The 27,761-nt window shown below is 37.6% G+C and overlaps 2 protein-coding genes across 2 annotated transcripts; one reads left to right on the top strand and one right to left on the bottom strand.

Annotated features, from left to right (window-relative positions):
• Nucleotides 1–15,621: 15,621 nt before the first annotated feature.
• On the top strand, nt 15,622–16,506 carry LOC142625434 (uncharacterized). Its single transcript, XM_075799093.1, has 2 exons — nt 15,622–16,192; nt 16,382–16,506. The coding sequence occupies exons 1-2, from the start codon at nt 15,622–15,624 to the stop codon at nt 16,504–16,506; spliced, it is 696 nt and encodes a 231-aa protein (XP_075655208.1).
• Nucleotides 16,507–25,952: 9,446 nt separating this feature from the next.
• Nucleotides 25,953–27,761, bottom strand: LOC142623565 (anthocyanidin 3-O-glucosyltransferase 5-like). The gene has a single exon (XM_075797001.1). It carries the CDS (start codon nt 27,576–27,578, stop codon nt 26,175–26,177), a length of 1,404 nt encoding a protein of 467 aa, XP_075653116.1. The 5' UTR covers nt 27,579–27,761; the 3' UTR covers nt 25,953–26,174.

The raw sequence follows: 27,761 nt of genomic DNA, 5'->3' as shown, positions 1-27,761 counted from the left end.
AAAATAATAATAAAAATATTTAAATAAATGGAATGTGTAAGGACCAAAAATCATGCACAAGCCCAACAATAATAGCGTTTAATAATTCAAGGCCCAAAATAATGAATTTGTAAAGAGGGTATTAACAACAAAGTTTATGGCGTTCTAATTATCCCCCTTTCCCTTTTTCTCTCTTCTCTTATTTATACTCCTTGCCCTTACTATCTCAACCATACACCTCTCATCTAATCAACTCCATTTACTGACATTTGTCCATTCCCTTGTAGTCGGTAATGGAGAAAAATTTTGGCTCTGTGCCTTGTACTGTTCAGGTCATTTTCACATTAATGCAGTGGATAAAGCTGGTACTCCCTATTCAATGCGGCCAGAAAGCTTGGTGCAGAACATTCAATGCAACGTTCATAGTTATCTATCCCAACCCAGATATTTGCAATATACCCCATACATCACCAATCTACCTTTCGTACTTTTCCGGACCATCCCACTTCATTCTCGGGCCCTTGACTTTTATTCTCCTCTATTCCTTACGCTTCCCAGTATGTCTTCGGGTCTTTAGGTCTTCGGGTCCTCGGGTCCTCACAGAATGTATAATAGATAATCTGATGTGGATGTTCTTGAAAATTGATTGCATAAAATAGAAAAAAATAAGTTCTTGTACTAAAATAGACGGAAAATTTTAGACAAGCGGATGCAAATGCTCTTAGGAACATAATATGTTAAAACAATTAATGCATAATGTAGTCACCCAAAAGGGAGTCTTGCATTCCATGGAATCCCACATCACCTAGCGAAGCACATGGGGATGTGGCATGTGCCTTTAAGGAGTGACCTTCCTTTAATATGTAGAGGCATTTTCCCCCACTGCTGTGTGCTTTGGGGGAGAGTAAAACCATGAGGGGTATGAGCCTCAAAGCAGACAATATCTGCACAGTAAGATACGTCATTAAGAGATGCATTCACTAAATAGACACGATATAATTTATAGACTTTCTTGGGTATTAAAAGATGCATGCATCCAAAGCTCCTTCAACCTTATTTTATTAGGACTTGCAGGTTGAGCTCACAGTCTTTGGCCACTTGAGACAATGAATTATAGGAGGAGCCACCCTTGCTCAAAGCCTTTTTAGGCTTTTAGCATTGTATATTTGAGCTCCTTGACTTTAGCCCTCGTTTCCATTCCTTCTTTTTCCCCATGATCTTCCTAACCAGCTTCTCTAGACTCTAGCTCCTCTCTCCCCACAAATCCCTTCCATCGAATAGCCACACCAAGCTCTTCCGTCAACATCGTAGTGTTTATTTTATGTTTCATTTTCAATAAAGTTTAATATATCAAAATTAATTCTTAAAATATTACACACATAATGAGTATTCTACATGAGCCATATAAATAATTTATTACTAAAATTAAAGTTACAGTGTACACGTACATTGCATAAGATATCAACTAGTTTATTTAAGGACAAAATTTAGCTACAAAATTAGTTTTAGCCTCAGGCTACAACCTAACCCCAGTCTACAACTACAAAGGTTAGGCCCTTTTGTAGTTGTACTCTGGTTATGTAATATATTATAAATCCGGTTTAAAAAACTACTATTATTGTCGTGTGTATTCTAATAAGTATTATTGTTTACTCAAAAGAAATTAGGAATGTTTATCCCACATTGGTTGTGTGTGCATATTTTGAAAATCTAACCGTTGAATTGCATGTTCTTTACTCTTTTAATACACATGTTAAATTTTGTGTCAATCAGATATTATTTATTATACGATCTATAAGCTCATATTTAATGCATAATTTTAAACTACAAAAACTTGTAATTTAAACAATTTATTGATGGCATAGCTATTGATCTTTAATTTTCTAGAAATTTTGCAAGCATGAAATTTATAAGAAGAAAATGTAATCCAATGGTGGATTTGTCAAAATTCACCTCCAATAAAAAGATATTGAATAAGGTTGTATTCTTAGGCCACAACCAATTTTGTAGCTAAACTTTGTTCTTTATTTCAACGTTGGATAAAATGTGGTTTTATGCAAATCAGTTGACTTTAATAAGATAAACTGCCCTATTTACTTGAAGTAATTTTTTATTTCACATTTAAGCAAATAAACTAATAATTAAAATGCACTATCAAATGTTAGTGACTAAAATAAAATAAAATAACAAAAATATAGTAATGGATATCCATACATGTTTTTGATTAATAAACAGACTGATAGGTGTATACACACGCATGTTGATTACTGAAACCAGAAGATAATCATGAACATACATAAGTTATTTTATTTATAGGTTTCAATTAATTCAGTTGATAAAATTGTTTGTTATCGAATAAGAGATTTGGGGTTTGATTCCCATCTACACCAAAAAACTAATCAATATTTTAATATGATGATAAAGAGTCATTATTAATAATGAATGCCATAAGTTGAGATTATCTTTAAAAAAAATAAATATTCATTATTCCAAAAGTACAATGTGTTAATACTCATTCTATTTACAAAAAATTATAAAATACTTTGGGAATGTAATAAAAATGTATCCCTCCTCTAACATAAATAATGGGTCCTACTATCAATTTATTTTACAATTGTGTTGCGAATTATAAGACTATTTGTGTGTATTAAGTCACTTGATTTATTAAAAAAGTCATGTAACTAAAACTACATACAAACAATCTCTTTAATTGTTGTTGGAGCAGACTAAATCTAAACAAGTTTGAATAACTTTTTGATATATGTATAGGGACGGATTGTATTACACATTTTGTCTCAATGTCGCAATATAGACCGTAGACATTGGAGTGAGATTAGGTGCACATGCACATGATGCAATTGTAATTAATATTTGAGATTAGAAGTATTAAAAGTTGAAAAAAAAAAAAATGCAATTTTTCAATTTCAACCATTAAATTAAATAAATTTAAAAAAAATTAAAAAACTTGTGAGAGAAAAGTGGGTTAATTGCATAGGTGATGTCAATCCGTACACACTAATGTCTAGAAGTGGTCTAATGTTGTGGCTTCCTGGTACACAGTACACTAGTTGTACAGATCGAATGGTGGTTGCAACTTGCGACGGTAAGTCTTTGCCATTTGCTGTTAAAAATTAGAGTACGAAAGAGATACCTTCTGGAGAATAATAAGGGGCATTCATTTATGGTTAAACAAGGAGCAATTTTTCCTTAAAAAAAAAGATCACTTTTGTACTAAAAATTGTCGATTTAATAGATGATGTTAGTTACATTGTGTTACACACTTACACTATTACGTAAACCGATCTCTGCTTATTTTTGTCGCAATTTTAAACCATATATCACCTCCTAACGGTTAGTCTCAGTCAAACCTTACTTCCAAAGTTCGGCCCACTACAGACTACACTGTAGGTACTAGGTTCTAGGTTCTAGATAGTGGCCGGAATAAAATATACAATTTACACACCACACGACACATATGTTGTCGTATATAACTGAAGCGTTTTTTTTTTTTTTTTTTTTTTTTCCCTTTGTCAACGTGGAAACCAAAGCTGTTTCTCAAAGAGTGAGGGAGTAGTTGATACATTATTTCTAACAATAATTTTCAGTTTTTAAATAATATTATACGTATTTTTAATTTTTTACACACATTTTCACTTAAACGTATTTTTAAAAAGACCTTTTAAATTTAAAAACTATTGTTTAAATACACGTACCAGGTAAGCCCTAAGAGTTTAGTTAACTTAAATTGAAGTTTCTGCACTTTTGAGTAACTTTATAATATGGTGTCACATAAGAGAATTTGAAGTCTCACATTTTATATTTCATATTTTCAATATATATATATATATATATATATTTTTTTTTTTTGTTGAGAAACAAACAAATACATGCAAATGATAGAATACGTTATATTACACACAATATACTTTCTTAAGTAATGTAAGACAATTATTCATTTTTTATTTTTTATATTTATTTGAGAAACAAACACATTCACACACACACACACACACAATTATAATAAATGTATATTAATAAGTATAATTCACTCTCCATTATAATATTAGTAGATCATTTCTTTAATTAATAGAATGCATAATTCTATAATAAATTTCTATTATAACAACCATAATTATTAAATTTCATAATTAGAAAAAAAATATGAAAGGGATAAAAATCATATTATGTTAAACTTTACTGTGCATTATTGCACAAGTTATTGACTAGTGTCTTCATGTACCTGCAGACATACATAGTTTTACACACATTATGGATGAACACAATGCATATGCATTTTATATTACAATTGAAGACCATATATATATATATATATATATATATGTGTGTGTGTGTGTATGTATAAAATAAAATATCACTCATGTGAATATTAAGTAGTAATTAAATGTTAGATTATCCGTAAAAGTTTAGAAAATCTATTATATTGTACCTATTTATTAGGTTATTTTAATCTAAAAAGTTGCTTTGTAATTTTTTTATAGCTAGAATTTCACTTTTAATTTTCATATTATAATTTTAGAAATTAGATAAACCTCAAGTACAACTTATATTGATTTTTTTTAACTCATAAATATTATATTTTTGAAATGGTAACTCATAAATATTTAAACTATTACAATTTTAAACCATATTGTTATCCATTTTGAGTGTTTATTTAAAACTTAGAGTTTAATTTAAAAAAATCTGTGTGTTCCAGTAATTAGCTCAACTAGTAATTGACCCGTGCAAAGTACAATATTATATTAGATGTTTGATACAAAGTTAATAAACCTACCTTACAATATAATTTAATTTTAATTTTTTTTTAAAAATCAAATCTCAATCATTAATGAAAAATCCATCAAAATTCAAAGTATAAAAAACTCAAAATATGACTCAAAACACTTTCTTGTTGACCCAAATTTCAAACAAAGTCTACTAAGCACATTTAGTTCAATTTCACTAATTTTGAAGAATTTTCAAATATAATTTACATATTTAAAGGCATTGTGGCGAGCAAAAAGTAAGTCAGGATTATGTCAGTTATAAACTTACTACTTTTACTCACACAATTAATTTTTAAGAGGTGGGATGCTCAATCAAACTTAAATGACCTTAACAAGATGAAAAGTTTAAAGTGGATGTGTTTGAATTAATTCTATGTAAGTTAATGATCTCAGAATAAGAAACAACCTTGAGAAGCTTATATTGAGTTCCTTGGGTTTAGTCTAAGATAGCGATTACAAATGGTTTTCAAGTCTCAAAAAGGTTGGGTTTAGTCTAAGGGTTTATATTAGGGCTGTCCACGGGTCGGTCCGGGTCGGGTTTGTGCCCAACCCGCAACCGACCCGATCAGATCGGGTGGAGAATTTTCAGACCCGTCGCCGACCGCGAACAGCCACCGGTCGGGTCGGATCGGGCAGCGGACGGGTGGCGGTCGGCTTTGATTTCGACTGAAATACACAGATCAAACACTAAAGTTTGATTCCTGAAGAACAAAATCAACAGATTTACAACCCAAAGAGCAGATCTACAAACCCAAACAACAGATCCACAAATCCAAAGAACAAAAACCCAAAAAACATCTACAAATCCAAAGAACAAATTACAAAACCCAGAGAACAGATCCACAAATCCACAGCAAAACGAACCTAAGAGATGAAACAAGCTGGGACGTTGTGGACGAAGAGCGGAGGTCAACGACGAAGAGCGGAGGTCGACGACGAAGAGCGGAGGTCGACGACGAAGAGCGCTGATCGACGATGGAGAGGCATTGGTCGGCGATGGAGAGGAATAGATCGAAGACGAGTCATATCGGCGAAGGGTAGCAGAGATCGTGAGAGGAAGAGCTGAGTCTAAGAGTGAGAACTGAAGATTTCAGACCTTTAAACATGGATATGGCGGTCGGGTCGGGTGGCTCGGGTATTGGAGGAAGAGACCCGCACTCGAACCACCGGAATCGGTTTTGTAAAGTGAGGACCCGCCGCCGACCGCCGGAGTAGTCGGATCGGGCGGCGGACGGTTCGGGTCCGGTCGGTTTGGTCGGATGGGTCGGTCTTGCGGGTTGTCTGGACAGCCCTAGTTTATATAATTAGCTAAGATGTATCTGAGCCATACATTTGAAAGGTTAGGGTCAGATTTTTATGATACTTATTCCATCAAGACCTTACTAAAAGGCTTCCACATTGGGGTATGAGTTGGGTTGACACCGTTCATAAGCCATTTCCTCATTAATGCGGCAACTAAGTGGTTGCAGAGTATTAAATGCGGAGTTGATGGATGCTTTATCCATTCTCTTTCCTTTCTTCCCAGCTCGGCGACAAAATTTTCTCTTTGCCCTCAGTTTGCACCCGACAACCTTTAGCCTTGGTTCTCGGTTTCTCAAGGGCATGCTGGCATCCTCGGAGTCCTCGGGCGTTGTAGTCTTTCTGCACTTGCATAAGGTCGCTCGTATTTTCCCGAGGACATTTTGCTAGTGCTTTCCGAGGTTCATACTCCTGGCATTGTCCTTAATCCATTTGTCTGTATTTTCAGCTCCTCGTCCCCCCATAGGCACATTTTTTTAAAAACCTTTTCAACTTTTGAGATCCAAAAAAATGATAATTTATAGTTTGGTCACTGAATGTAAAAATAATGATTAATCAGTTGCTACAAAATTATTTTCCAAAAGATACATTGATATTTCTTCATTCCAAACAACCATACACACATCTTAATTTATGTCATGTGACTTAAAGAATTGATTTCATATTTTGGTGTTTCTTTCTCCTGAAAACACACCATCTAATAGGATTTTAAAAATAAATAAAAATTTCATCTATCGATTTTAACAAATAGATTGTATACATGTAATAAAGTGGCTATTAATATTCTATTGAGTAGATATAATTAAAACAACTTTATCATCCTCACCTAAATCAATCCCTATGCGAATTATGTATGATTCCAAAAGCACTTAAAAAATTATTGCTAGCATGCATACGGGATACCACAAAACTACTTATTCATTTGGCATATAATTCAATATAAAATTATGGTATTGCAAATAATTGTATTGATACATCTTGAGAGAGAGAGAGAGATGCATTTCATGTTGTACGTGTACTTGAGGAATTGCTCATTGGAAGACGTATGAATGCATGATAGTTAGGAAGAGGACTATTTTTGTGATTTTTATAGATCATTAGGTAGATCCAGAAATGAAAAGACATATCCATACATCTAAACATCAGTTTAAGAATGACTAAAAGCCTCCTAAAGTTCCCAAATTACAATTAATTGAACAATAAAAAACAAAGCAACTTAATTAAAAAAAATTGGAATTCAAAAAGGCATAAGAACATGAGAGTAGAAACCAAATCCATAAATTTTGTTGATATATTTTATAATTGGTTTATAATGCATTTTTTTTTTTTTTTACACAAGATAGAATTTCTACTCTAGTCTAATCTAAGTGTATGTGGGGTCATGAATTTTGAGATTTGGCCGAAAGCATGTGGTTTTGGCCGAGAAGCATGGGTGGTCCGAGTCCGAGGAGTGCTATCTCCTCGGAAAAAGCTACACGCAAATCTGGTATAGATCCTAATGATCAAGGATGACCTTCCAGGAAGTTCTAATGATAGCAACGAGCATCATGAACGTACAAGAAGGATAAGGACTCAAAATATCTAAGGAAAAGCTGCTACCACCGCATTAATGAGGAAGTGACCTCTGAACAGTATTATGACAGCCTTACAGCCACCCTAGAAGACTTTTAGAGGGGGCTGATGGGACAAGTATCAACATAAACCATCAATTGTTCACATGTAGTCCACGTGTAGGGTAAAAATGAAGGGAGAGATGTAATATAAATAAGAGTAGAGATCCTAGAGAAGGGAGAGGATGGAAAAAGGAGAAGAGAAAACACTATAGCAATCTCAACAACTCCTGTAACCATTGTCATCCAATATATACTAGAACAGAGCTCTTCGGACTGTGCCGAGGACAAATTTTCTTGCACAAACTGGGTACAATTCTTTTTGGCTCATCATCCGAAACCATATTAACTGTTATCCACGCACTAAAGCCTAGCTCTTTGACTCACTCTCTAGAAATTTATTGTACTGGGTTCACTGGGCCAAGATCCTCACATTTTTGGGTTTGGTCGAAAATCGTGTCCCTACAGTGTATATGTGTGTGAAGCTCTCTCCTGGAGACTTGAACCCCGACCCTTACCCCCCACACCCCACAAGCACTTATACCTGTGGAGTGACCACTACACTAAGGGTGTGCGGTGGTATAATTGGTTTATAATGCTAATTATTCATACTTCAAAACTACACTAAATTTGGGATAAATAAAATAACAAAGTTTAGCTACAAAATTGGTTGTAATCTAAGGTTACAACATTACTCAATATCTTTTTATTGGAGATGAATTTTGACAAATCCACTTTTAAATTACATCTTCTTCTTATATTCTCTATGCTTGCAAAATTTATAGAAAATTAAAGATTAATAGCTATGTCATCAATAACTTGTTTAAATTGTAAGTTTTTGTAGTTTAAAATTATGCATAAAATATAAGCTTAGAGATCATATAGTAAAAAATATTTGATTGACACAAAATTTGACATGTATATTATGAGCGTGAAGAACATGCAGTTCAACGGTTATATTTTCAAAATATGTAATAATATTTATTTTATTATTACATATTTTGTAACCTTAGACTCGGATAAATTTTGTAGCTAAATTTTGTCCTAAAAAAAAAAAAAAACTACAATAAATTTTCCTGATCAAAAATAGGAAATTGGAAGAAATTAATTGGTTTAAATGGGATGAAATTAATGTATTACTAAAATTTTATCACAATTATGACGTAAAATTTAATATTATTGGAATTTTCATTATCATATAATCAGGAAATTGTAGAGAGGAAAAATTTCGGACCTATCACAAGCTGACACATCATACTACCAAGTCCACAAAATATAGCCAATTACAAGGCGCCACGTACTGCTGCTAGGTTTTGCCATCACTATTCGAATTCCAATAGAAATTTGCCAAGTGTCATTGAAATAAAGGCATGAAACTGCATCAGCATGTGTAAGCGATGACACAAGCAGCCCTGCACGTGTAAGCGATGACATAAGCAGACCAATCAAGCTGTGACAAGTGTCACCAATCAGACTCCGCCACGTGTCGCTCACCCACCCCTAAACTCCTATAAATAGAAGCATTCCTAAGACATTCAGAGGACACAGGACGGAGACAGAAGGAAGAAGATATCTTGAGTTCAGAAATCCAGAAGCTCTACCGGAATCAAACCCCGAAGCCTCCAAGAACTTCAAGAACTTCAACCTCGAATACAGACAACATTCGAAGCAAAATTATCCAAACTACTCGTCCAGATCTCAAAGTTCACTGGAATCAAGCTCAAAAGCCTCCAGAAACCTCAACAAACCATAAATCAACGAAGCTCTACGGAATCAAGCCTTTAAAGCACCGAAGAATTTCCACCACAAACCTTCAAACACGAAGAACACACGAAGAACACGAAGAACAAAGAATTTCTAACAAGCTCATAGCCAGAGATTCATTGTAATTCCGTTTCAAAGATCTTCGATCCATTCCTCAGCTAAATTGAAGAATATCTTATGTTCAAATCAAAATCACATTACCACAATTCCAATCAATAAATCTTTCAAGGAGATCGAATCAAAGGATCACTCTTTTGTAATTACAGAGAATTGTACCACACATTTATCAATACAAATTTGTATTTGTGAAACTATTTTACTTGTTTGATTTATTTCGAACTAAGAAATTTAGTCGTCTACAAATTCTGGCACGCCCAGTGGGACATCTCTGCCTCTCATCTCTTTATCCTTCAAAAGAAAAGAAATTCGATCTGCTACTAGCTTCGATGGCTTCTAACAAGAATGCTCAAAAATCGGTGATAGATGCTTTCGTTGCGGATGATTATGTCGGCCCAATCACTCGTAGTCGATCCAAAGCTCTTGATCAACCGCAACCTCAATCAACCAAAGAAAGCAAGCTTCATAATATCATCTCTCTAGACTTTCTTGCAAAAAGGAAAGCCACCGCTAAGGATTCATCTGTCTCGAAGGATTTTGAGATCAATGATGAATCATCCTCAACAAAGACCTTTTCTATCAACTCTTCACTCGTGATGAGAAGCCTAAGGAATAAAATGCCTTTGACTCATCTTGTCTCATCGTTTTCTCCATCATATCTAGAGGTCATGCCAGTAATGATGACCAACACCTCTACTGTGGAAGAAAAAATGGCTGAAATGGAACAAAGGGTCACCCTTCTCACAAAAGCACTTGAAGATAAGGACGTCCAAATTGCAACCCTGATGAACAAACTGGAAGTCCAAGATTCGAGTGAATCAAATCCAGACCTTGAGCACCCTCCTGGCTTTACCTTGAAGGGAGAAAACGTTAGGGGTGATAAGGGAAAAGGAGGTGAAGGCACTTCTCAACAAGGACATTCCACCTCAATGGCCTCGATATCTGTCCAACAACTGCAGGACATGATAACGAACACCATATGAGCACAATATGGAGGTTCTTCTACACATTCTCTCATATATTCAAAACCTTATACGAAGCGCATTGACAATATGAGAATGCCGGTATCAACCCCTCAAGTTCTTGCAATTCGATGGCAAGGGAAACCCTAAGCAACACGTTGCGCACTTTGTAGAAACCTGTGAGAACGCAGGGACTCAAGGAGGCCTATTTGTAAAGCAGTTTGTTCGTTCTCTAAAAGGGAATGCCTTTGATTGGTATACAGATTTGGAACCTGAGTCAATTGATAGTTAGGATCAGTTGGAAATGGAGTTCTTTAACCGGTTTTACAGCACGCGCCGTACGGTAAGCATGATGGAGCTTACCAATACTAAGCAGTGGAAAGATGAACCCGTTGTTGACTACATCAGTCGGTGGTGTTCTTTGAGTTTAGATTGTAAGGATAGACTGTCTGAAATATCTGCTGTAAAAATGTGCATCCAAGGCATGCATTGGGGACTTCTGTACAGCCTACAAGGGGTAAAGCCCCGAACATTCGAAGAATTGGCAACTCGTGCGCATGACATGGAATTGAGTATCTCTTGCCATGAAAATATGAAACCTCCCGTACCTGAAGAAAAAAAAAAAGAAAGGCGAGAAATAAGGAGAAATGACAGGAATACAAAAAGTAATGTCAAACACTCCATGAATGTCAACCCTGCCCCAGTCAAAATTTCAATGGGAAATGTAAAGGTTAACGAGAAGAGGCCTGAGGGAGGCCAACGACGAGAGACGCGTCGCTCATCACTTAAGGAATGGGAATAGAAGGTGTATCCTTTCCTTGATGCAGATATACCCGAAATGCTAGAACAACTGCTCAACTTGAAATTAATTGAATTGCCAGAATGCAAACGACCCGAAGAAATAGGAAAGGTTGATGACCCGAACTATTGTAGGTATCATCGCATCATAAGTCATCCGATCCAAAAATGCTTTGCTCTTAAAGAACTCATCATGAAGCTAGCCAAGGAAAGGAAAATCGACTTAGATGTTAATGATGTTGCTCAGTCAAACCTTGTAACATTTGCTTACGGGTCGCCTAATTGCAAGTCTCCGACTACTAAGCAGAGGGAGAATACCACGTTCATCCGATTTGGTTCTTTGGAACCTGTTCAAGTTCAGCTCTCACAAAAAGTATCTGATTATAACTCAAATGATGATAAAAAGTCAACAATGGATGAGGAAGAGGGCTGGACGTTGGTTACTCGTAAGAGATGGAAGACGAGACGAGTATTCCCTCTTCATTTGATCACCCAAGAGTCCAGAAGAGCACAAAACCAAATTCAGCCGCAGTCAAGAAGAAAGAATGATAAAAGAAAAGAAAGACTAAGAACGGAAATGTGTGATAATTTGGCACAAACCCAAAAATTTCGAAGTCTTGTCACATTGGAAGAATTTTTCCCCATGAAATTCTTTCAAAGTAAGTCAGCGGAGGCTGTTCACACGGTCTCTCGTTGTGAAGTTGATGAAAAACAAAAAGGTGTCGACCATGGTAGTTCGAATGAGACTTTGTCGTCTTTAGAACAACTCAAATCTCAGGTTGATAAAGTGGAACCCTCGCAATCCTCCACCTCACTGAAAGAAGGGATCATCCAAGCTCTTGAAGAGCCAAAGATTTACACTCCTTGTACCAATACACTTCAACAAACACAGGAATGTTTCGCGTGCTCTCCAGACTTGACTTTCACTGACGAGGATCTATTGTTAGGCACTAAGCCTCACAATCGTCCACTTTATGTCTCTGGTTATGCTCGTGAACAAAAGATTGATCGCATTCTCATTGATGGAGGTTCAGCTATTAATATACTACCGAAAATGACAATGAGACGACTTGGTCTTGCTATGGAGGAATTATCACACAGTCGCTTGGTCATACAAGGTTTTAACCAAGGAGGACAACGCGCCATCAGCATGATACACTTGGAGTTAATTATTGGAGAATTAACAAGCAATGTTTTGTTCCATGTCATTGATGCCAAGACAACCTACAACATGTTGTTAGGACGTCCATGGATCCATGGGAACGGAATAGTGCCGTCAACTTTGCACCAATGTTTCAAGTATCTTCAAGGTGGAATAAAGAAAGTAGATGCCGACTTGAAGCCTTTTCCGAAAGCTGAGCTCACTTTCTTTGATGCGAAGTTTTATGTAGAAGATGATATCCCTAATGAAGTTCTCCCAGTTGAAGTCCCGTCCATGAAAAGCAAGCAGGGTGAAAAGAAGCATGATAAATTCATCACTAGAAAGGATATTCCTTCCCCAAAGGAAGATCCACGATATGGGAATAAACAATCTAGTGAGTCTACTAGCAATTCAGAGAGAGCGGATGAAAGTTCTACGCCTTCCAATAACCCTCCATTCCTCCGTTATGTACCATTGTCATGCCGCAAAAATGGACAATCACCATTCACGGAATGCCTTCAATCTACAATGGACATGCAAAGACCTCCTACAAAGCTTACAATGAAGGATGTAGCCATGCTGAAAGAAAATCATGTAATGCCTTTAACTTCATCCACAAATCCTTTGCCCTCAAAGCCACTAAATGGATTCGTGAAGTCTTCACAAAGTCTGACAGAGCATGGTATTCTACCAAGTAAACGGACGAAAGAATGGTTTGACCCAAAGGCATATAGGCTATTAGCCAAAGCAGGCTATGATTTCTCAAAACAAAGCGGCCTAGGGAAACTAATTCCAGAAGCCACCGGAGAAAAGATGCATGGTCTTAGTAAAACGCAAGGGAAAATGCGACTTGAAGGGCATGAAATTCCTATCCCAAAGACCGGAATAGGTTATACTCCAGAAACACCAGCTCAAATATGGATCAATAAAAGAAGCAATGCTTCAAGTTCCCAATACATAACAGTAGAGGTTGATGAAAGTCCGAATCAAAGAAAAGATTACTCTTCATCACACATCTCAGTATTCGATCGCATTAAGGCTTCATCGTCACGAATTACAGTGTTCGACAGGTTGAATACGGCTTGTTTAATGCAAAGTCAGGACAATTTTGCGTGTGGATCAGTCTTTAATCGATTGGGGGCAACAAAAAGGCCCATTGATACTTGCTCTGAAAGTTTAATAAACCCTGAGGACCAAAAGAAGGAGAAAACTAATGATGAGATACGTAGTAGTATTCCTTCACGCATGAAGCGTAACTTTATCTTGGATATCAGCACTGAAGGAGCTCTCAAAGTCAAAAGGCGAACGATTGTACACACAAGTCAGTCACTTGTCCACAATGAGCAAAATGAAGAAGTATCATCCTCGTTTCACATTACAGTAGAAGAAGATACACTGTCAGATGATGAAGCCGCAAAGAATGAGGTGGATGAAGCTCCCTTAGCCTAGGAAGATGGAGTACAGGCTACAGTTGATGAACTTAAAGAGATCAATTTAGGAACTACTGAAGAACCTCAACCAACTTTCATCATCGTCGGTGCCCTTCTCATCTGAGAAGAAGAAGGATACATCCAGTCTCTGGTAGAATATAAAGATGTGTTTGCTTGGACTTACAAAGAAATGCACTGGGCTCGATCCAAGTATTGCTTTACACCATTTGGCGATAAGAAAGGGCGTGCACCCGGTAAAACAAGCTCAAAGACGCTTTCGGCTAGAGCTTATCCCTCGAATAGGCGAGGTCAATAAGCTAATTGAGGCAGGCTTCATCCGTGAAGTACAGTATCCGGAGTGGATCGCTAATATCGTCCCTGTCAAAAAGAAGAATGGACAAATCCGGGTGTGCGTTGACTTCCGTGATCTGAACAATGCATGTCCCAAGGATGATTTTCCGTTACCTATCACTGAGATCATGGTTGATGCCACAACTGGTCATGAAGCCTTATCTTTCATGGATGGCTCTTCTGGTTACAACTAAATTCAAATGAATCCTAAGGATGAAGAGTTCACAGCTTTTCGTACCCCTAAAGGTATTTACAGTTACAAAGTGATGCCTTTTGGATTAAAGAACGCTGGTGCTACTTATCAATGAGCCATGCAAAAGATCTTTGATAATGTACTTCATAAGTACGTGGAGTGTTATGTCGATGATCTGGTGGTTAAATCAAAAAGGAGGGAAGACCATCTGGTAGATTTGCGATCCGTGTTCAACCGCTTAAGAAAGTATCAGCTTAAAATGAACCCTCGCAAATGTGCTTTCGGTGTAACATCCGGGAAATTTATTGGTTTCATTGTGAGGCACCGCGGTATTGAAATTGACCAGTCCAAAATTGAAGCCATCCAGAAAATGCTAGAGCCCAAGAACCTGCGAGAACTTAGAGGCTTGCAAGGAAAACTAGCTTACATACGACGATTTATTTCAAACCTGGCAGGTCGATGTCAACCTTTCAATAGATTAATGAAGAAGGATGCACACTTTCAATGGGATGAGGCTTGTAGCAATGCTTTTGCACGCATCAAAAGATACTTGCTTAATCCTCCAGTTTTAGGTGCTCCTATCCCGGGAAAGCCTTTGGTGTTGTACATCGCGGCACAAGAAAGGTCTCTAGGTGCTCTTATGGCACAAGAAAATAAAGAAGGAAAAGAAAGAGCCCTTTATTATTTAAGTCGGACTCTCAATGGAGCTGAATTAAATTATTCTCCTATTGAAAAGATGTGCCTCGCTTTTTTCTTTGCCGTAGACAACCGGAGCACTACATGCAAGCACATACGGTCCGTTTGATAGCAAAGGTGGACTGATTAAATATGTCCTCTCCGGACGGTGGTTTCGGGTCGCATAGCTCGATGGGCGATCTTGCGTAATAATACGACCTTGCATATGTTCCGCAAAAAGCTATCAAAGGACAAGTATTGGCGGATTTCTTAGGCGATCACCCGGTTCCATCGATTGACCGGAGTTCTCTGATGATTTCCCAGACGATGATGTGTTTTACATTGAAGTAAGGCCACCATGGATGATGTTTTTCGATGGGGCTGCACGTCAAGAAGGAGCGGGGGTAGGTGTAGTGTTTGTTTCTCCACAACGACAAATACTTCTATATTCGTTCTCATTAAGCGAACTTTGCTTTAACAATGTAGCCGAATATCAAGCATTGATCATTGGTCTACAAATGGCCATTGAAATCGGCATATCGCAACTTGAGATCTTTGGGGATTCCAAATTAATTATCAACCAAATCTTGGAGCAGTATGATGTCAAGAAAGAGGACCTTGTCCCTTATTGCAAATATGCGAAGAAGTTGCTCACAAATTTTGAGGCAATTACATTGGAGCATATACCGAGGAAGGAGAATAGACAGGCTGATGCTTTAGCTAATTTAGCTACCACCTTAGCATTATCCCAAGAAGAGACCGCCAAAGTTGCTGTTTCCCAAAGGTGGGTGGTGCCTTCCGGGATTGAAGAAGAAAAAGAAGAAAAGCAAGCCAACGTCATCTCTGTATGCCTTGTCGAAAAGGAAGATTGGCGACAAACAATCATTGAGTACCTTCAACATGGAAGACTCCCAGATGATGTACGCCACAAGACCGAAGTTCGGCGAAGGGCTGCTCGATTCATTTACTATAAAGAAACTCTCTTTCGCTGTTCATTTGATGGTTTGTTTCTCCGTTGCTTAGGAGAGGAAGAGGCTAAGCAAGCCTTAGAAGAAGCTCATTCTGGAATATGCGGTGCACACCAATCAGGTCCTAAGTTACACTACAGGATCAAGCGAATGGGTTACCATTGGCCTACGATAGTGCAAGATTCCATGGAGTATGCTAAGAAGTGCGAAGCTTGTCAATATCATGCAAACTTCATCCATCAGCCACCAGAACCTCTACACCCAACTGTAGCTTCTTGGTCTTTTGATGCATGGGGGCTTGACGCAATAGGACCATTACCAAAATCATCTGGCGGCCATTTGTACATCTTGGCTGCAACTGATTACTTCTCGAAATGGGCAGAAGCTGTGCCTCTTAGGGAAGTAAAGAAAGAGACGGTGGTCAATTTTATCTGAACTCACTTGATCTATCGGTATGGTGTCCCTCGATATATCATAATCAATAATGGCAAATCGTTTCAGAATAGGTTGATGACAGAGTTGTGCGAGAAATTTGCATTCAAACAGTACAATTCTTTTATGTACAATGCCCCAGCGAATGGATTAGCCGAAGCCTTTAACAAAACTCTTGGCAGTTTGTTAAAGAAAGTGGTATCCAAAACTAAGCAAGACTGGCATGAAAGAATTGGAGAAGCATTATGGGCATATCGAACAACATTTCGAACGCCTACTCAAGCGACCCCGTATTCTCTCGTTTATGGAGTAGAAGCTATCCTTCCCTTGGAATGCCAGATCCCATCACTACGGATCGCCATTCAAGAAGGGTTAACTAAAGAGGAAAATGCCAAGCTTAGGTTACAAGAGTTGGAGGTACTGGATGAGAAAAGGCTCGAGGCCCAACAACGCCTTGAGTGCTATCAAGCTCGTTTGTCAAGCGCATTCAATAAAAGAGTTAAACCACGATCATTCCAAGTTGGTGACTTAGTCCTCGCTGTTCGAAGACCTATCATCATGACTCATCGTACAGGCGGTAAGTTCACCTCGAAATGGGATGGACCTTATGCTGTACAAGAAGTCTACACTAATGGAGCTTACAAGTTGATTGACCAGGAGGGTGTAAGGATCGGCCCCATCAATGGGAAGTTCCTCAAACGCTTCTATACTTGAAAATCAAGAATTGCTCCTCGGTAAGAGCTTAAACTACCCATTGCAGCACTACAAGGGTACATGATGTTTTCCCATTACCTTTGAAAGTGCACAAATAAAGAGAAATTAATCCCACTCTATGTCACCATTTGTGAGTGTGGCGTAGTGGTTGGATGCCCATGTCACCCTTGAGGCTAAGGTCTCGGGTTCGATTAGAGGTGATACCCACTATTGCACAATTGGTACCCATGAAATGTCGTGGGGTGTGGGGCGAGGATTACACACGTGAGCCCTCCCTTTTTGTAAAAAGAAACAACAAAAAAAAAAAATCATGAAAAAAAAAAGATCATCAAAACCATGAGAAAAAAAAAATCATCAAAAATTTTTTGGTTGAACTACGTAATGACTTGATCCCTCTCCGGGGTACGTAGGCAGCTTAGTACTTTTCACTAAGTTCAGTCACATAAAAAGAAGAAGGGCTGTCAGTCTAGCTTGAAGAGTTTGTCCAAAGGTCGTCAACATGCTTTCAAGAACCCTTTGATTGGCAAGGCGTCTCTTAAGATCAATCAATTGCTCACTATATGATGTTCAAAGATCATTATGGTAGAAAGTAATAGCTGCAAAGAATTGGTGTTACTTAGCTTTCCTTGAAATAATGATAAGTTGATTCTCGATTGTGGAGTAAAATAAAATCTTCAACCTCTGTTGCAAGGAATGGAGTCTGCATGGCATTGCTCATCTTTTGTGGACATATTCCCACGTCTCTGAAGTATACTTTGCATCACTTATCTCTTGGGGGCATCTTTTTTGTACCTTTCAAGTCTAGGCTATATTGTCTCTCTTCTAGGTTGTGCCATTTCACAACTCTGAAATTTGAACCACATCATCTCCCTTCTGAGTGGTGTTGTTTCACATCATGTCTCTAAAATCTGGACAACGTCACCTTCCTCCAACATCTGAAGTTGATGCTGCATCATCTCTCCTCTAAGGGCATGTTCGTGCAATGTCAAAATCATGGTGGCATTCTTCTCACATCTTCAAGGTTTTATTGGCATCTTTTTGCATCCTCAAAGTCTTGATGGGAGCTTCTTGAAACTTCAAGTTTCATTATAAAAGCCAATATTAGTGCAACTTCGATGCGAATGAAGTGTTGACATAGCTTCAGGGCAAAAATGAATGTCGGCATAGCTTCTGTGCAAATGAAGTGTTGACGTAGCTTCATGGCAAAGATGAATGTTGGCATGGCTTTTGTGCAAATGAAGTGTTGACGTAGCTTCATGGCAAAGATAAATGTTGGCATAGCTTCTGTGCAAATGAAGTGTCGACGTAACTTCATGGCAAAGATGAATGTTGGCATAGCTTCTGTGCAAATGAAGTGTTGACGTAGCTTCATGGCAAAGATGAATGTTGGCATGGCTTTTGTTCAAATGAAGTGTTGACGTAGCTTCATGGCAAAGATGAATGTTGGCATGGCTTTTGTGCAAATAAAGTGTTGACGTAGCTTTATGGCAAGAATAAATGTTGACCCAGCTTCGATGCGAATGAAGTGTTGACGTAGCTTCATGGCAAAGATGAATGTTGGCATGGCTTTTGTGCAAATGAAGTGTTGACGTAGCTTTATGGGCGATAGCATTATTGCCTAGCTGAATATCCTTATGGAAACGTCGTTGCAAAGATGAATACCACTAAAAGATTGTTGATGCAAGAAAAGAATGTAACAACATGAAGGCATACGTTCTTGCAACGTTGCTATCAATGAAATACAAAGTCACCAAATGAAGGCAAACACTTCTATGAGAACGTCAGCGTGAAGTTTGATGTCAAAACCCAAAGATCAAGGAAATTGAGCTGCAAAACAAAAACAAGCAACAAAAAAAAAAAAAAAAATGTCAGAAGAAAATCTCATTGCATGTCTAAACAAAGGACAAAAGAAAAAGAAAGAAAAAAAAAAGAAAAAAAAATCTTAAAAGCTGGAGAAGAAGACTGAAGGCTAGGAATGCCCAAATAAACGAAGCCAATCTCACATCTTATATAGAGAATTTCTGCTAAACTAGCAGACAAAAAAAAAATGAAGAAAGTCAGCAAAAAATAGTTCTACCAACCGACCAACGAAAAAAAACTTGTATTCACATTTCAGAAATGTGAAAACAATTGGAACTCAAAGTCAGATTTTGCAAACTCAAATGCACTTAAAGTCAGAGAAGTCTGCGCTGAATGTTGAAATGAAAGAACATATTCAGCCATGGAGACAGAAGATAATGGCTCATTACCCACATAACAAAGATGGCCCAAAGAATCAACATTCAGCGGCCACCATAATTTCTTCATCCTGTCAGGGCGGCCACTAGAATTTCTGCATCCTGTCAGGGCGGCCACCACAAAATTAGACCAGAAAAAAAGCCATAAGTCCAACAAAGACCCACGACTTTCTCATCCAAATTTGTGAAAATTCAGACCTTATTTCACAAATCTGACACCACAGGAGTCTTCTACAGCCTTGGATCCGCCAAACCTGAAAATTTCAGGCCTAGATACCCGGCCATGCGCCGCCACACACGGCCACAAATTCTCAGTGACCCGCGGGTTTCTCACTCAAAACTGTGCAAATCTGTGCACAATTTCACAAAACCGACCACAGAGGGCTCTTCAACGGCCTTAGATCTACAAAACCTAAAAATTTTAGGTTCAGAGGCCAAGCCACGCGCCGCCACACGCCGCCAGAAGCTCCGACGAAGGAACACGCGCTCCCACGTGCCACCATCGTCTTCCACGCGCCACACGCGCCGGCTCTTCGTCTCCACGCGCCACACGCTCCACACGCGTCGCACGCGTCAGATGCAATTCGATGACGTCACGGATGACATCATCCTTTCGACCCGGTTCGACCGAGAACCCGACCCGGATCCGGACCGTCTGAAAAAAAAAAAAAAAAAACTTTGGCAAATTAAGACTTTAACTTTGACTTTGACCAAAAAGTCAAAATTTTCAAAACGGACCTGTCCCACTCAATTTTTCGCGTACTTTTCAATTTTGGGGTCTGTTTCTTCAACTGAGGCTCGAAAATTGCACAACAGTCCAATTTCTAAAAAATTGACTTTTGCACAAATTTTGACCAAAAGTCAAAATTTTTAAGATTGACCTGTCTTGCTCAATTTTTCGCGTACTTTTCAATTTTGGGGTCTATTTATTCATTTGAGGATCCAAAATTGCTCAAATAGTGTGATTTTACAACTATTGGCTTTAATGTAAACTTTGACCGAAGATCAAGATATTCAAGCAAAACTTGTCCTATCAGGGTTTCGCAAAGATTTTGATTTTGAAATCTAGATATTTGTTTTGGACTTAGAAACTACACCCGCTTCTCCAAAGTACTAGCGGTGTCCAAAATTTAAGCTCTCAAGATCATAATTTGAAATCCATCTATTTGGTCTGGATTCCCTCAAAATTATCCTTCAGACTTGATCAAAGTTCCCCTTTCAAAAGCAGACGAACTCTCACAAGTATGTCTCAAAATTGAAATTACATTGGGTCACTACTTCAGCCTATTATTTTCGTCGGTGCCTACCAGTCTCCAACCTAACGTTCCCATTCAGCGCCTACCATTCTCATCCACCGTTCCCATTCGGCGCTTACCATTCTCGTCCACCATTCCCACCGAAAAGTCTCATCCACCATTCTTAACTACCCAACTACCATTCTTCATATCTTCGCTATAAATAGGAGGGCCGGATCCGCTAAATCCATCAAGAAAAAAAAAAACACATACACTGAGTCATGAAATGAAAATTTGCTTCTTTCAAATTTTCAAATCCTCATTCTCACAGCCAGTTCTCACTATGGTCTCGTCATTCTCAATACCTAGCAACCAAGATCACTTCATGATCAGTTTGAAATCAACCCCTTCATGGTTCAGTAGTAACCCTTCTCACAACATCATCACTGTTTTAGGATTCAAACAAATTTTGTTTCCTCACATAATGACCACATTTGTTCATAGAGTTATTCATAACAAGGTCTACATCGACCTCCCATGCCTCCGTGGAATTGGTTGGCCAGGAAATCCAAGTCCAGCAGAGACACCTGTTCCTAAAAACAGGGCTTCCGTAGTCTCTCTTCAACTGTTTGGTCTCCCATTAGAAGAAGTGGTTCAGAACAAACAGCAGCTTGGTTGGTTTCTAAAGCCAGGATCACAAGTTAGCTCCATCTTTCATTTGTTGTGCTTTCCCAACAAAGTTGCATCAGGTGAAGATGGTAAAAAGTGTTGGGGTATCCTACAAATTGTCTCCCATCCAACACTTGTGATGACCTCCAAGGTACCAGCTCATCAGAAATTAGCCTTTGGTGTCGGTGAAGGGTTACCAAAGCCTCATCCCATGTTTCCGCCATCATGGGGTCCAAAGGTCATCATTGCTGGTACCCGCAAGCACACTTTTACGGAGATTACTCCAACTTAAGATCAGCTTGAAGAATTTCGAAAAATATACTTCAAATTACTTCAACTTAATGTCCGTCGGTATGGTCCGATCACACATGCACATTCAATGACTTGCCGTCGGACTTCATTCAGCATGCGACGAGTCCACATGCGAAGGTGTACTTCCCAAGGACATCTACGCCAGAGAGTCCCCAACATGCGGGGTCAGGGCCATGGTGTCGTATGCCTCACCCATCCACTTTGCTTCATCACCATCTTTTTCACCATCAACAACAACATGCCCAGAATCCCTTCTGAAATTACCTCAACTTAACCAGAGTGATATGATAACACAAGCACATTCAACCACACTCCCACATGTTCTCTCTGTGATCCGAAGTATACCCTTCAGATATAACTTCACCAGAAGTCCTTAAAAATAAGAGGCTAGCTTCAGAGCTCTGCATGCTGTACCCAGCCAACATTCTCACCTCTTCTCCATCTTCAACACCCTGTGATCGCCACCAACGATCCAAAATACTCTTCTGAAATTACTTTGACTTAACCTTTGCTGAGAAAGCTCGGTCACACGAGCACATTCAAATACCGGCAGACCCCTTCTCGGTCTCATCAAAGCCTTTCATATGGGTGGGTCTACTCTTCTGCAATTACTTCATCTTGTTAAAAGCTCCACCACCTTCAACTATTTCACTAGAAGAGTCAAGTATAAAAAGAAATCCACTTTCTTTCAAGACTCATTCATTCACCACACTCTAAAAACTGTGTGCATGAACGAGTCTCGAGGGGGCATTTGTAGAGAGGAAAAATTTCCGACCTATCACAAGCTGACACATCATACTATCAAGTCCACAAAATACAGCCAATTACAAGGCGCCACGTACTGTTGCTAGGTTTTGCCATCACTATTCGAATTCCAATAGAAATTTGCCAAGTGTCATTGAAATAAAGGCATGAAACTGCATCAGCACGTGTAAGCGATGACACAAGCAGCCCTGCACGTGTAAGCAATGACATAAGCAGACCAATCAAGCTGTGACAAGTGTCACCAATCAGACTCCGCCACGTGTCGCTCACCCACCCCTAAACTCCTATAAATAGAAGCATTCCTAAGACATTCAGAGGACACAGGACGGAGACAGAAGGAAGAAGATATCTTGAGTTCAGAAATCCAGAAGCTCTACCGGAATCAAACCTCGAAGCCTCCAAGAACTTCAAGAACTTCAACCTCGAATACAGACAACATTCGAAGCAAAATCATCCAAACTACTCGTCTAGATTTCAAAGTTCACTGGAATCAAGCTCAAAAGCCTCCAGAAACCTCAACAAACCATAAATCAACGAAACTCTACGGAATCAAGCCTTTAAAGCACCGAATAATTTCCACCACAAACCTTCAAACACGAAGAACACACGAAGAACAGGAAGAACACGAAGAACAAAGAATTTCTAACAAGCTCATAACCAGAGATTCATTGTAATTCCGTTTCAAAGATCTTCGATCCATTCCTCAGCTAAATTGAAGAATATCTTATGTTCAAATCAAAATCACATTACCACAATTCCAATCAATAAATCTTTCAAGGAGATCGAATCAGAGGATCACTCTTTTGTAATTACAGAGAATTGTACCACACATTTATTAATACAAATTCGTATTTGTGAAACTATTTTACTTGTTTGATTTATTTCGAACTAAGAAATTTAGTCGTCTACAGAAATATTCATAATGCTAGTGTTTTGAAATTGTACATATATAGTAAGAAATTAACATATTTAACGTTTTATGGTGACAGTAAACACGACAAAAATGCTAACCAACTTTAATAATGTTTATTTATTTTATATTTAGTCGTGACTTTATTTTTTTAAACTGTGAGTGTGAAATTAAATGTTTACATATAAGAAAATTAATTTTTTTAATTTTTTTTAATGATAATAAATACTTAAGATTATATAAATATAAATATATATATACACACACATATGTCATTACTTGTGTACTATAATTCAAAATAAATATTTTAGGAATTTGTTAAGTGTTTGAGATATCTATCTAATTATATGAAATTGTTAGCCGATATGCAATGACCATGAAATATTATTGGAAGTTTTTTTTTTCTTTATTTGTATTTTAATTAATATAATATTATAATGTAATTCCAATGAAATAGTTTTGGAAATATTTTTATATTAGTCAATTAATAAGCCATTTAAGGCTTTCCAATTAATGTAATTGCAATTAAATTTTTAGATGAAAAGGTAGAGAAGGAGTCATTTTTAATCAAGCTCTTAATGCTAGTAGCCCTTCCAATTACTCTAAAAATCCGTACCATTACCGTATAACATAAGGTCCATTTAACTGATTTGTTAAGGAAATACTGGTGGAATTAATAGTTTACATTTAATGTCATATTTTTGTGAAAATACAATATTGGGGATTCAGATCCTCTAGAGTTCCTAGGGTACTCTACCAAGTAGAGTTCATTAAATCCTAACCACTCTTTAATGATTTAATGGTCTAGATTCTGCCATGTCAGCATTTCATTAACAATCATCTTAATTGTTTTGTTTACAACATTATTTTATTATTTTAAGAATATTATTAATGAAATGCTGACATGGCAGAATCTAAACCATTAAATCATTAAAGAGTGGTTAGGATTTAATGAACTCTACTGGTAGAGTACCCTAAGAACTCTAGAGGATCTGAATCTCAATATTGGTGGGATTAATAGTATTAAGGGAATTTTTTTTATTTCCTATTTATTATGAATAATGCTATAGATACAGACTATTTTACAGAAAATTTCACAAACTGCTGATATGGTGAGTGATTATTGGTAAAAGAAAAAGTGATATTAATTGTGAGGCTAGATTAAAACTAATAAGAGGTTTGCTACATCAATATTTTGTAAAAATATTGTAAAATAGTTTGTGACTGTAGCATTATTCATTTATTATTGACACATGACAAATATATTGACGTGTACAAATAATTGTTTGAAACTTAGATGCATGTTGCATGTATTAAAAAACTTATTTTTATTTTATTTAAAATGCATGTTGCATGCTTTGTTAAAAGTTAAAACACTAGTTATTGTTATTGTTTAACACTAGTTATTGTTTCTATCAATTGAAACTTAAATGCATCTTGCATGTTTTGTTTAAACACTTATTGTTAGATTATTTAAAATGAATGTTATTGTTATTTTATCTAAAATGCATGTTGCATGTTTTGTTAAAATACTTATTGTTAATTCATCTAAAGAAATTGATAAGAACGAATAAATTATCTCTATCAACTGAAACTTAGATGCATGTTACATGTTTTATTAAAACCCTCATTATTATTTTACCTAAAATTTTTGATAAAAACAAATAAGTTGTTGCCTCTATTTAAAAAATTATTTTTATCCAAAATATTGCTTCTTGATTGGTAAAAAAATTTATTGTCCAATAACAAATATTGACTATACAAAAAATCAATTAATGCGCCTAATTAGATGACAAAAAAACAATTGTTACAAAGTTCGCGTCATATTTTAAAACTTTTATTTTTGGTTAAAGTCATATATTAAAACTATTTTCCTCTTCTTAATAAAACAAAAAGTTATCTAGTGATAATGTCCCATCTAACTGTTATCACGGATTCATGATCCTATGATTCCTACCGGGGAGGAATGTCGGTTGTCGCCTAAAAAGTATTATGATTTATGGGTGTTGATCATATTCAACGTACTAATTTGCTGGGTCCTTCTTTAGACAATGTCCCTGAAAATCTAGTTGTCACCGTATAAATTATTCCCGCCTATTAGCTCCCTCCATGCGTTAAATGTTGAAATACTGCCCACCTATTGACGTGATCTGAACTCTCTTCTGGAGAGAACTCAAATTTAAATACCTCGCCCCATTTGTTGTAAGCAAAATCCTATAAATACTCTATCATAAATCAGTGCTAGGATTATTGTTAAGAGTATATTGTTCTCTTTAAACAGATCTGAATTATGAATTTACAAAATTTTAAAGAGGAAAATGTTTTGCTGCATACTAATATGCAACACAACAATTGTTATATAATGAATTATGTGGTAGTAAAAAGAAAGTAACATGTGTCCCAGGGTCATGACCCTTAGACACATTGCTTTCTCTTTACTGCCACGTAACTTTTTATACAACAAAACATTTTTCTGTTTTAAATTTACTAATCTTGTATTTAAAATAAAACTCTTAACTATGAAATGGATTATTTAAATAGCGAATGAATTAAAATAAATGAATATCTATTTTATGACCTCATTATCTACAAACTTACACCATTTAATTTTAAAAAATCACTACAAGCATATAATATAACCATATATACATTAAGTTTACATATTTCTCACAAAAGTATTCTTGAGTAACTGCAGCAAGCAATCGGTAACAAAATAAGTAAATAAAAATGATAATAGAAAAAGTGAAAAAAGTTATAATACACAGTCTCTTAAGCATTACTTTAGATACTTAATACTGTAATTAGGTAGTGGCGGCTCAGACAGCTAGCCTACTTCACTTTCTGGCTCTGCAAGTTCATCTGACATTGCTTTGCCAGTTGAGCCAAAGCATTGAAAGAAGAACCACCCTCAGTGCAAGCCTTTTCCCCACTGTCTTTAAGTTCCTTAACTCTAACCCTCATTGCCTTTCCTTCTTGATTCCCCATTACTTTCCTTACCATCATCTCAATCTCCTCTCTTCCTACAATTCCTTTAGTTGGTGCGATTTTGGGACGCACAGCCACTCCTAACTCCTCAGCTAGCATCGTAGCATTCATTTTCTGCTCTGCATATAGAGGCCATGCTATCATTGGCACACCATTTAGTATACTCTCCAGCGATGAGTTCCACCCACAATGAGATAAGAACCCACCTGTTGATTTATGTCCCAAAATTTCCGATTGTGGAGCCCATTGCGTGACCACTAGTCCCAAATTGTGGGTCCGTTCCAAAAACCCATCAGGCAAGTAATCCAAAGCATCACCACCTTTGTCCTTGATAGGTGGACGTAGCACCCAAATAAATCTCTTTCGGCTAAGCTCTAGACCCCAAGCAAGCTCAGTGATTTGCTGGGCTGAGAGAACCCCGGCACTACCAAAAGAAATATAAATTACAGTCTCAACCGGTTGCTCATCTAGCCAATCCAGCAACTTGCTCTTTAAACCAGACGGTTTAACCGGTCTAACTAACGGTCCGACCGCGTAAACCGGTACAGATCCGTAACCTTCTTGTTCTCTCATTGCTCTAAGCGTTGTGGTGTCCAAATCTTCCCAAGTGTTGACCAAAACCCCATCACTCTGACGCATCTCTAAACCAACTTGTAAGAACACACGGTATTCAAGCTTGGTCCGGTTCAGCAACGGGTCAACCACATCAGCTGGTCGAACCGGCATACAACCCGGCAACCTTAGCGGTTCTTTTTGGACAACGTATTCACCTTGTACTTCCTTGTCGAGGACAGGAACATATAATATTAAAGCAAGTGGCAATGCAGAGGTAACAAATACGTACTTTAACATGTGGAATTCGTCAGCAACATCAAGTGCTGGTGTTCCGAAAATATCAACGAAGAGAGCTGTTGGGCTAGGATTCAGGGATGAGATTGCTGACCTGAGAATTGGATTAGTTTCGCGCATGATTGTTGTTAGCCTTGTGAAGATCGGAGAATTGGGCTCGACTTTGTCGGAGATGTCCACGGGTGGTAGTTCGATGATGTCTAGGAGTCTTTGAATTCTGGCTGATTGGATAAGATCGGATTCGCCGGCTGAGGAGTTGGAATCAACGACGACGAAGAAGGTGACATGGACGTTGTGATCGGCGGCGAGGCGATTTCCGAGCTCAAGATCACAGACAAGGTGGCCAACGCCAGGGCTGGAGACTATTACTACGTGTGATTGTGGCTTTGAAGTCATCATGGAAGTGAACGAGAGGAGAAGATGAAAAGGTGCGTGTCTAATGATCGATCGATGAAGGAGATGGATAGTTTATGGTATGGTGAGATGGGTATATAGTTAGATGGAGTATTTTATAGAGGTGAGGGGTTATGCTTTTGCCTCCACAAATATATGTATTAGGGGGATTGATACTTACGTGGGCAT

The sequence above is a fragment of the Castanea sativa genome, chromosome 2 (assembly GCF_040712315.1).
Source record: "Castanea sativa cultivar Marrone di Chiusa Pesio chromosome 2, ASM4071231v1".
Lineage (NCBI taxonomy): Eukaryota > Viridiplantae > Streptophyta > Magnoliopsida > Fagales > Fagaceae > Castanea > Castanea sativa.
Note: the sequence above shows the minus strand (reverse complement) of the source record. Positions and strands in the feature narration are given on the sequence as shown.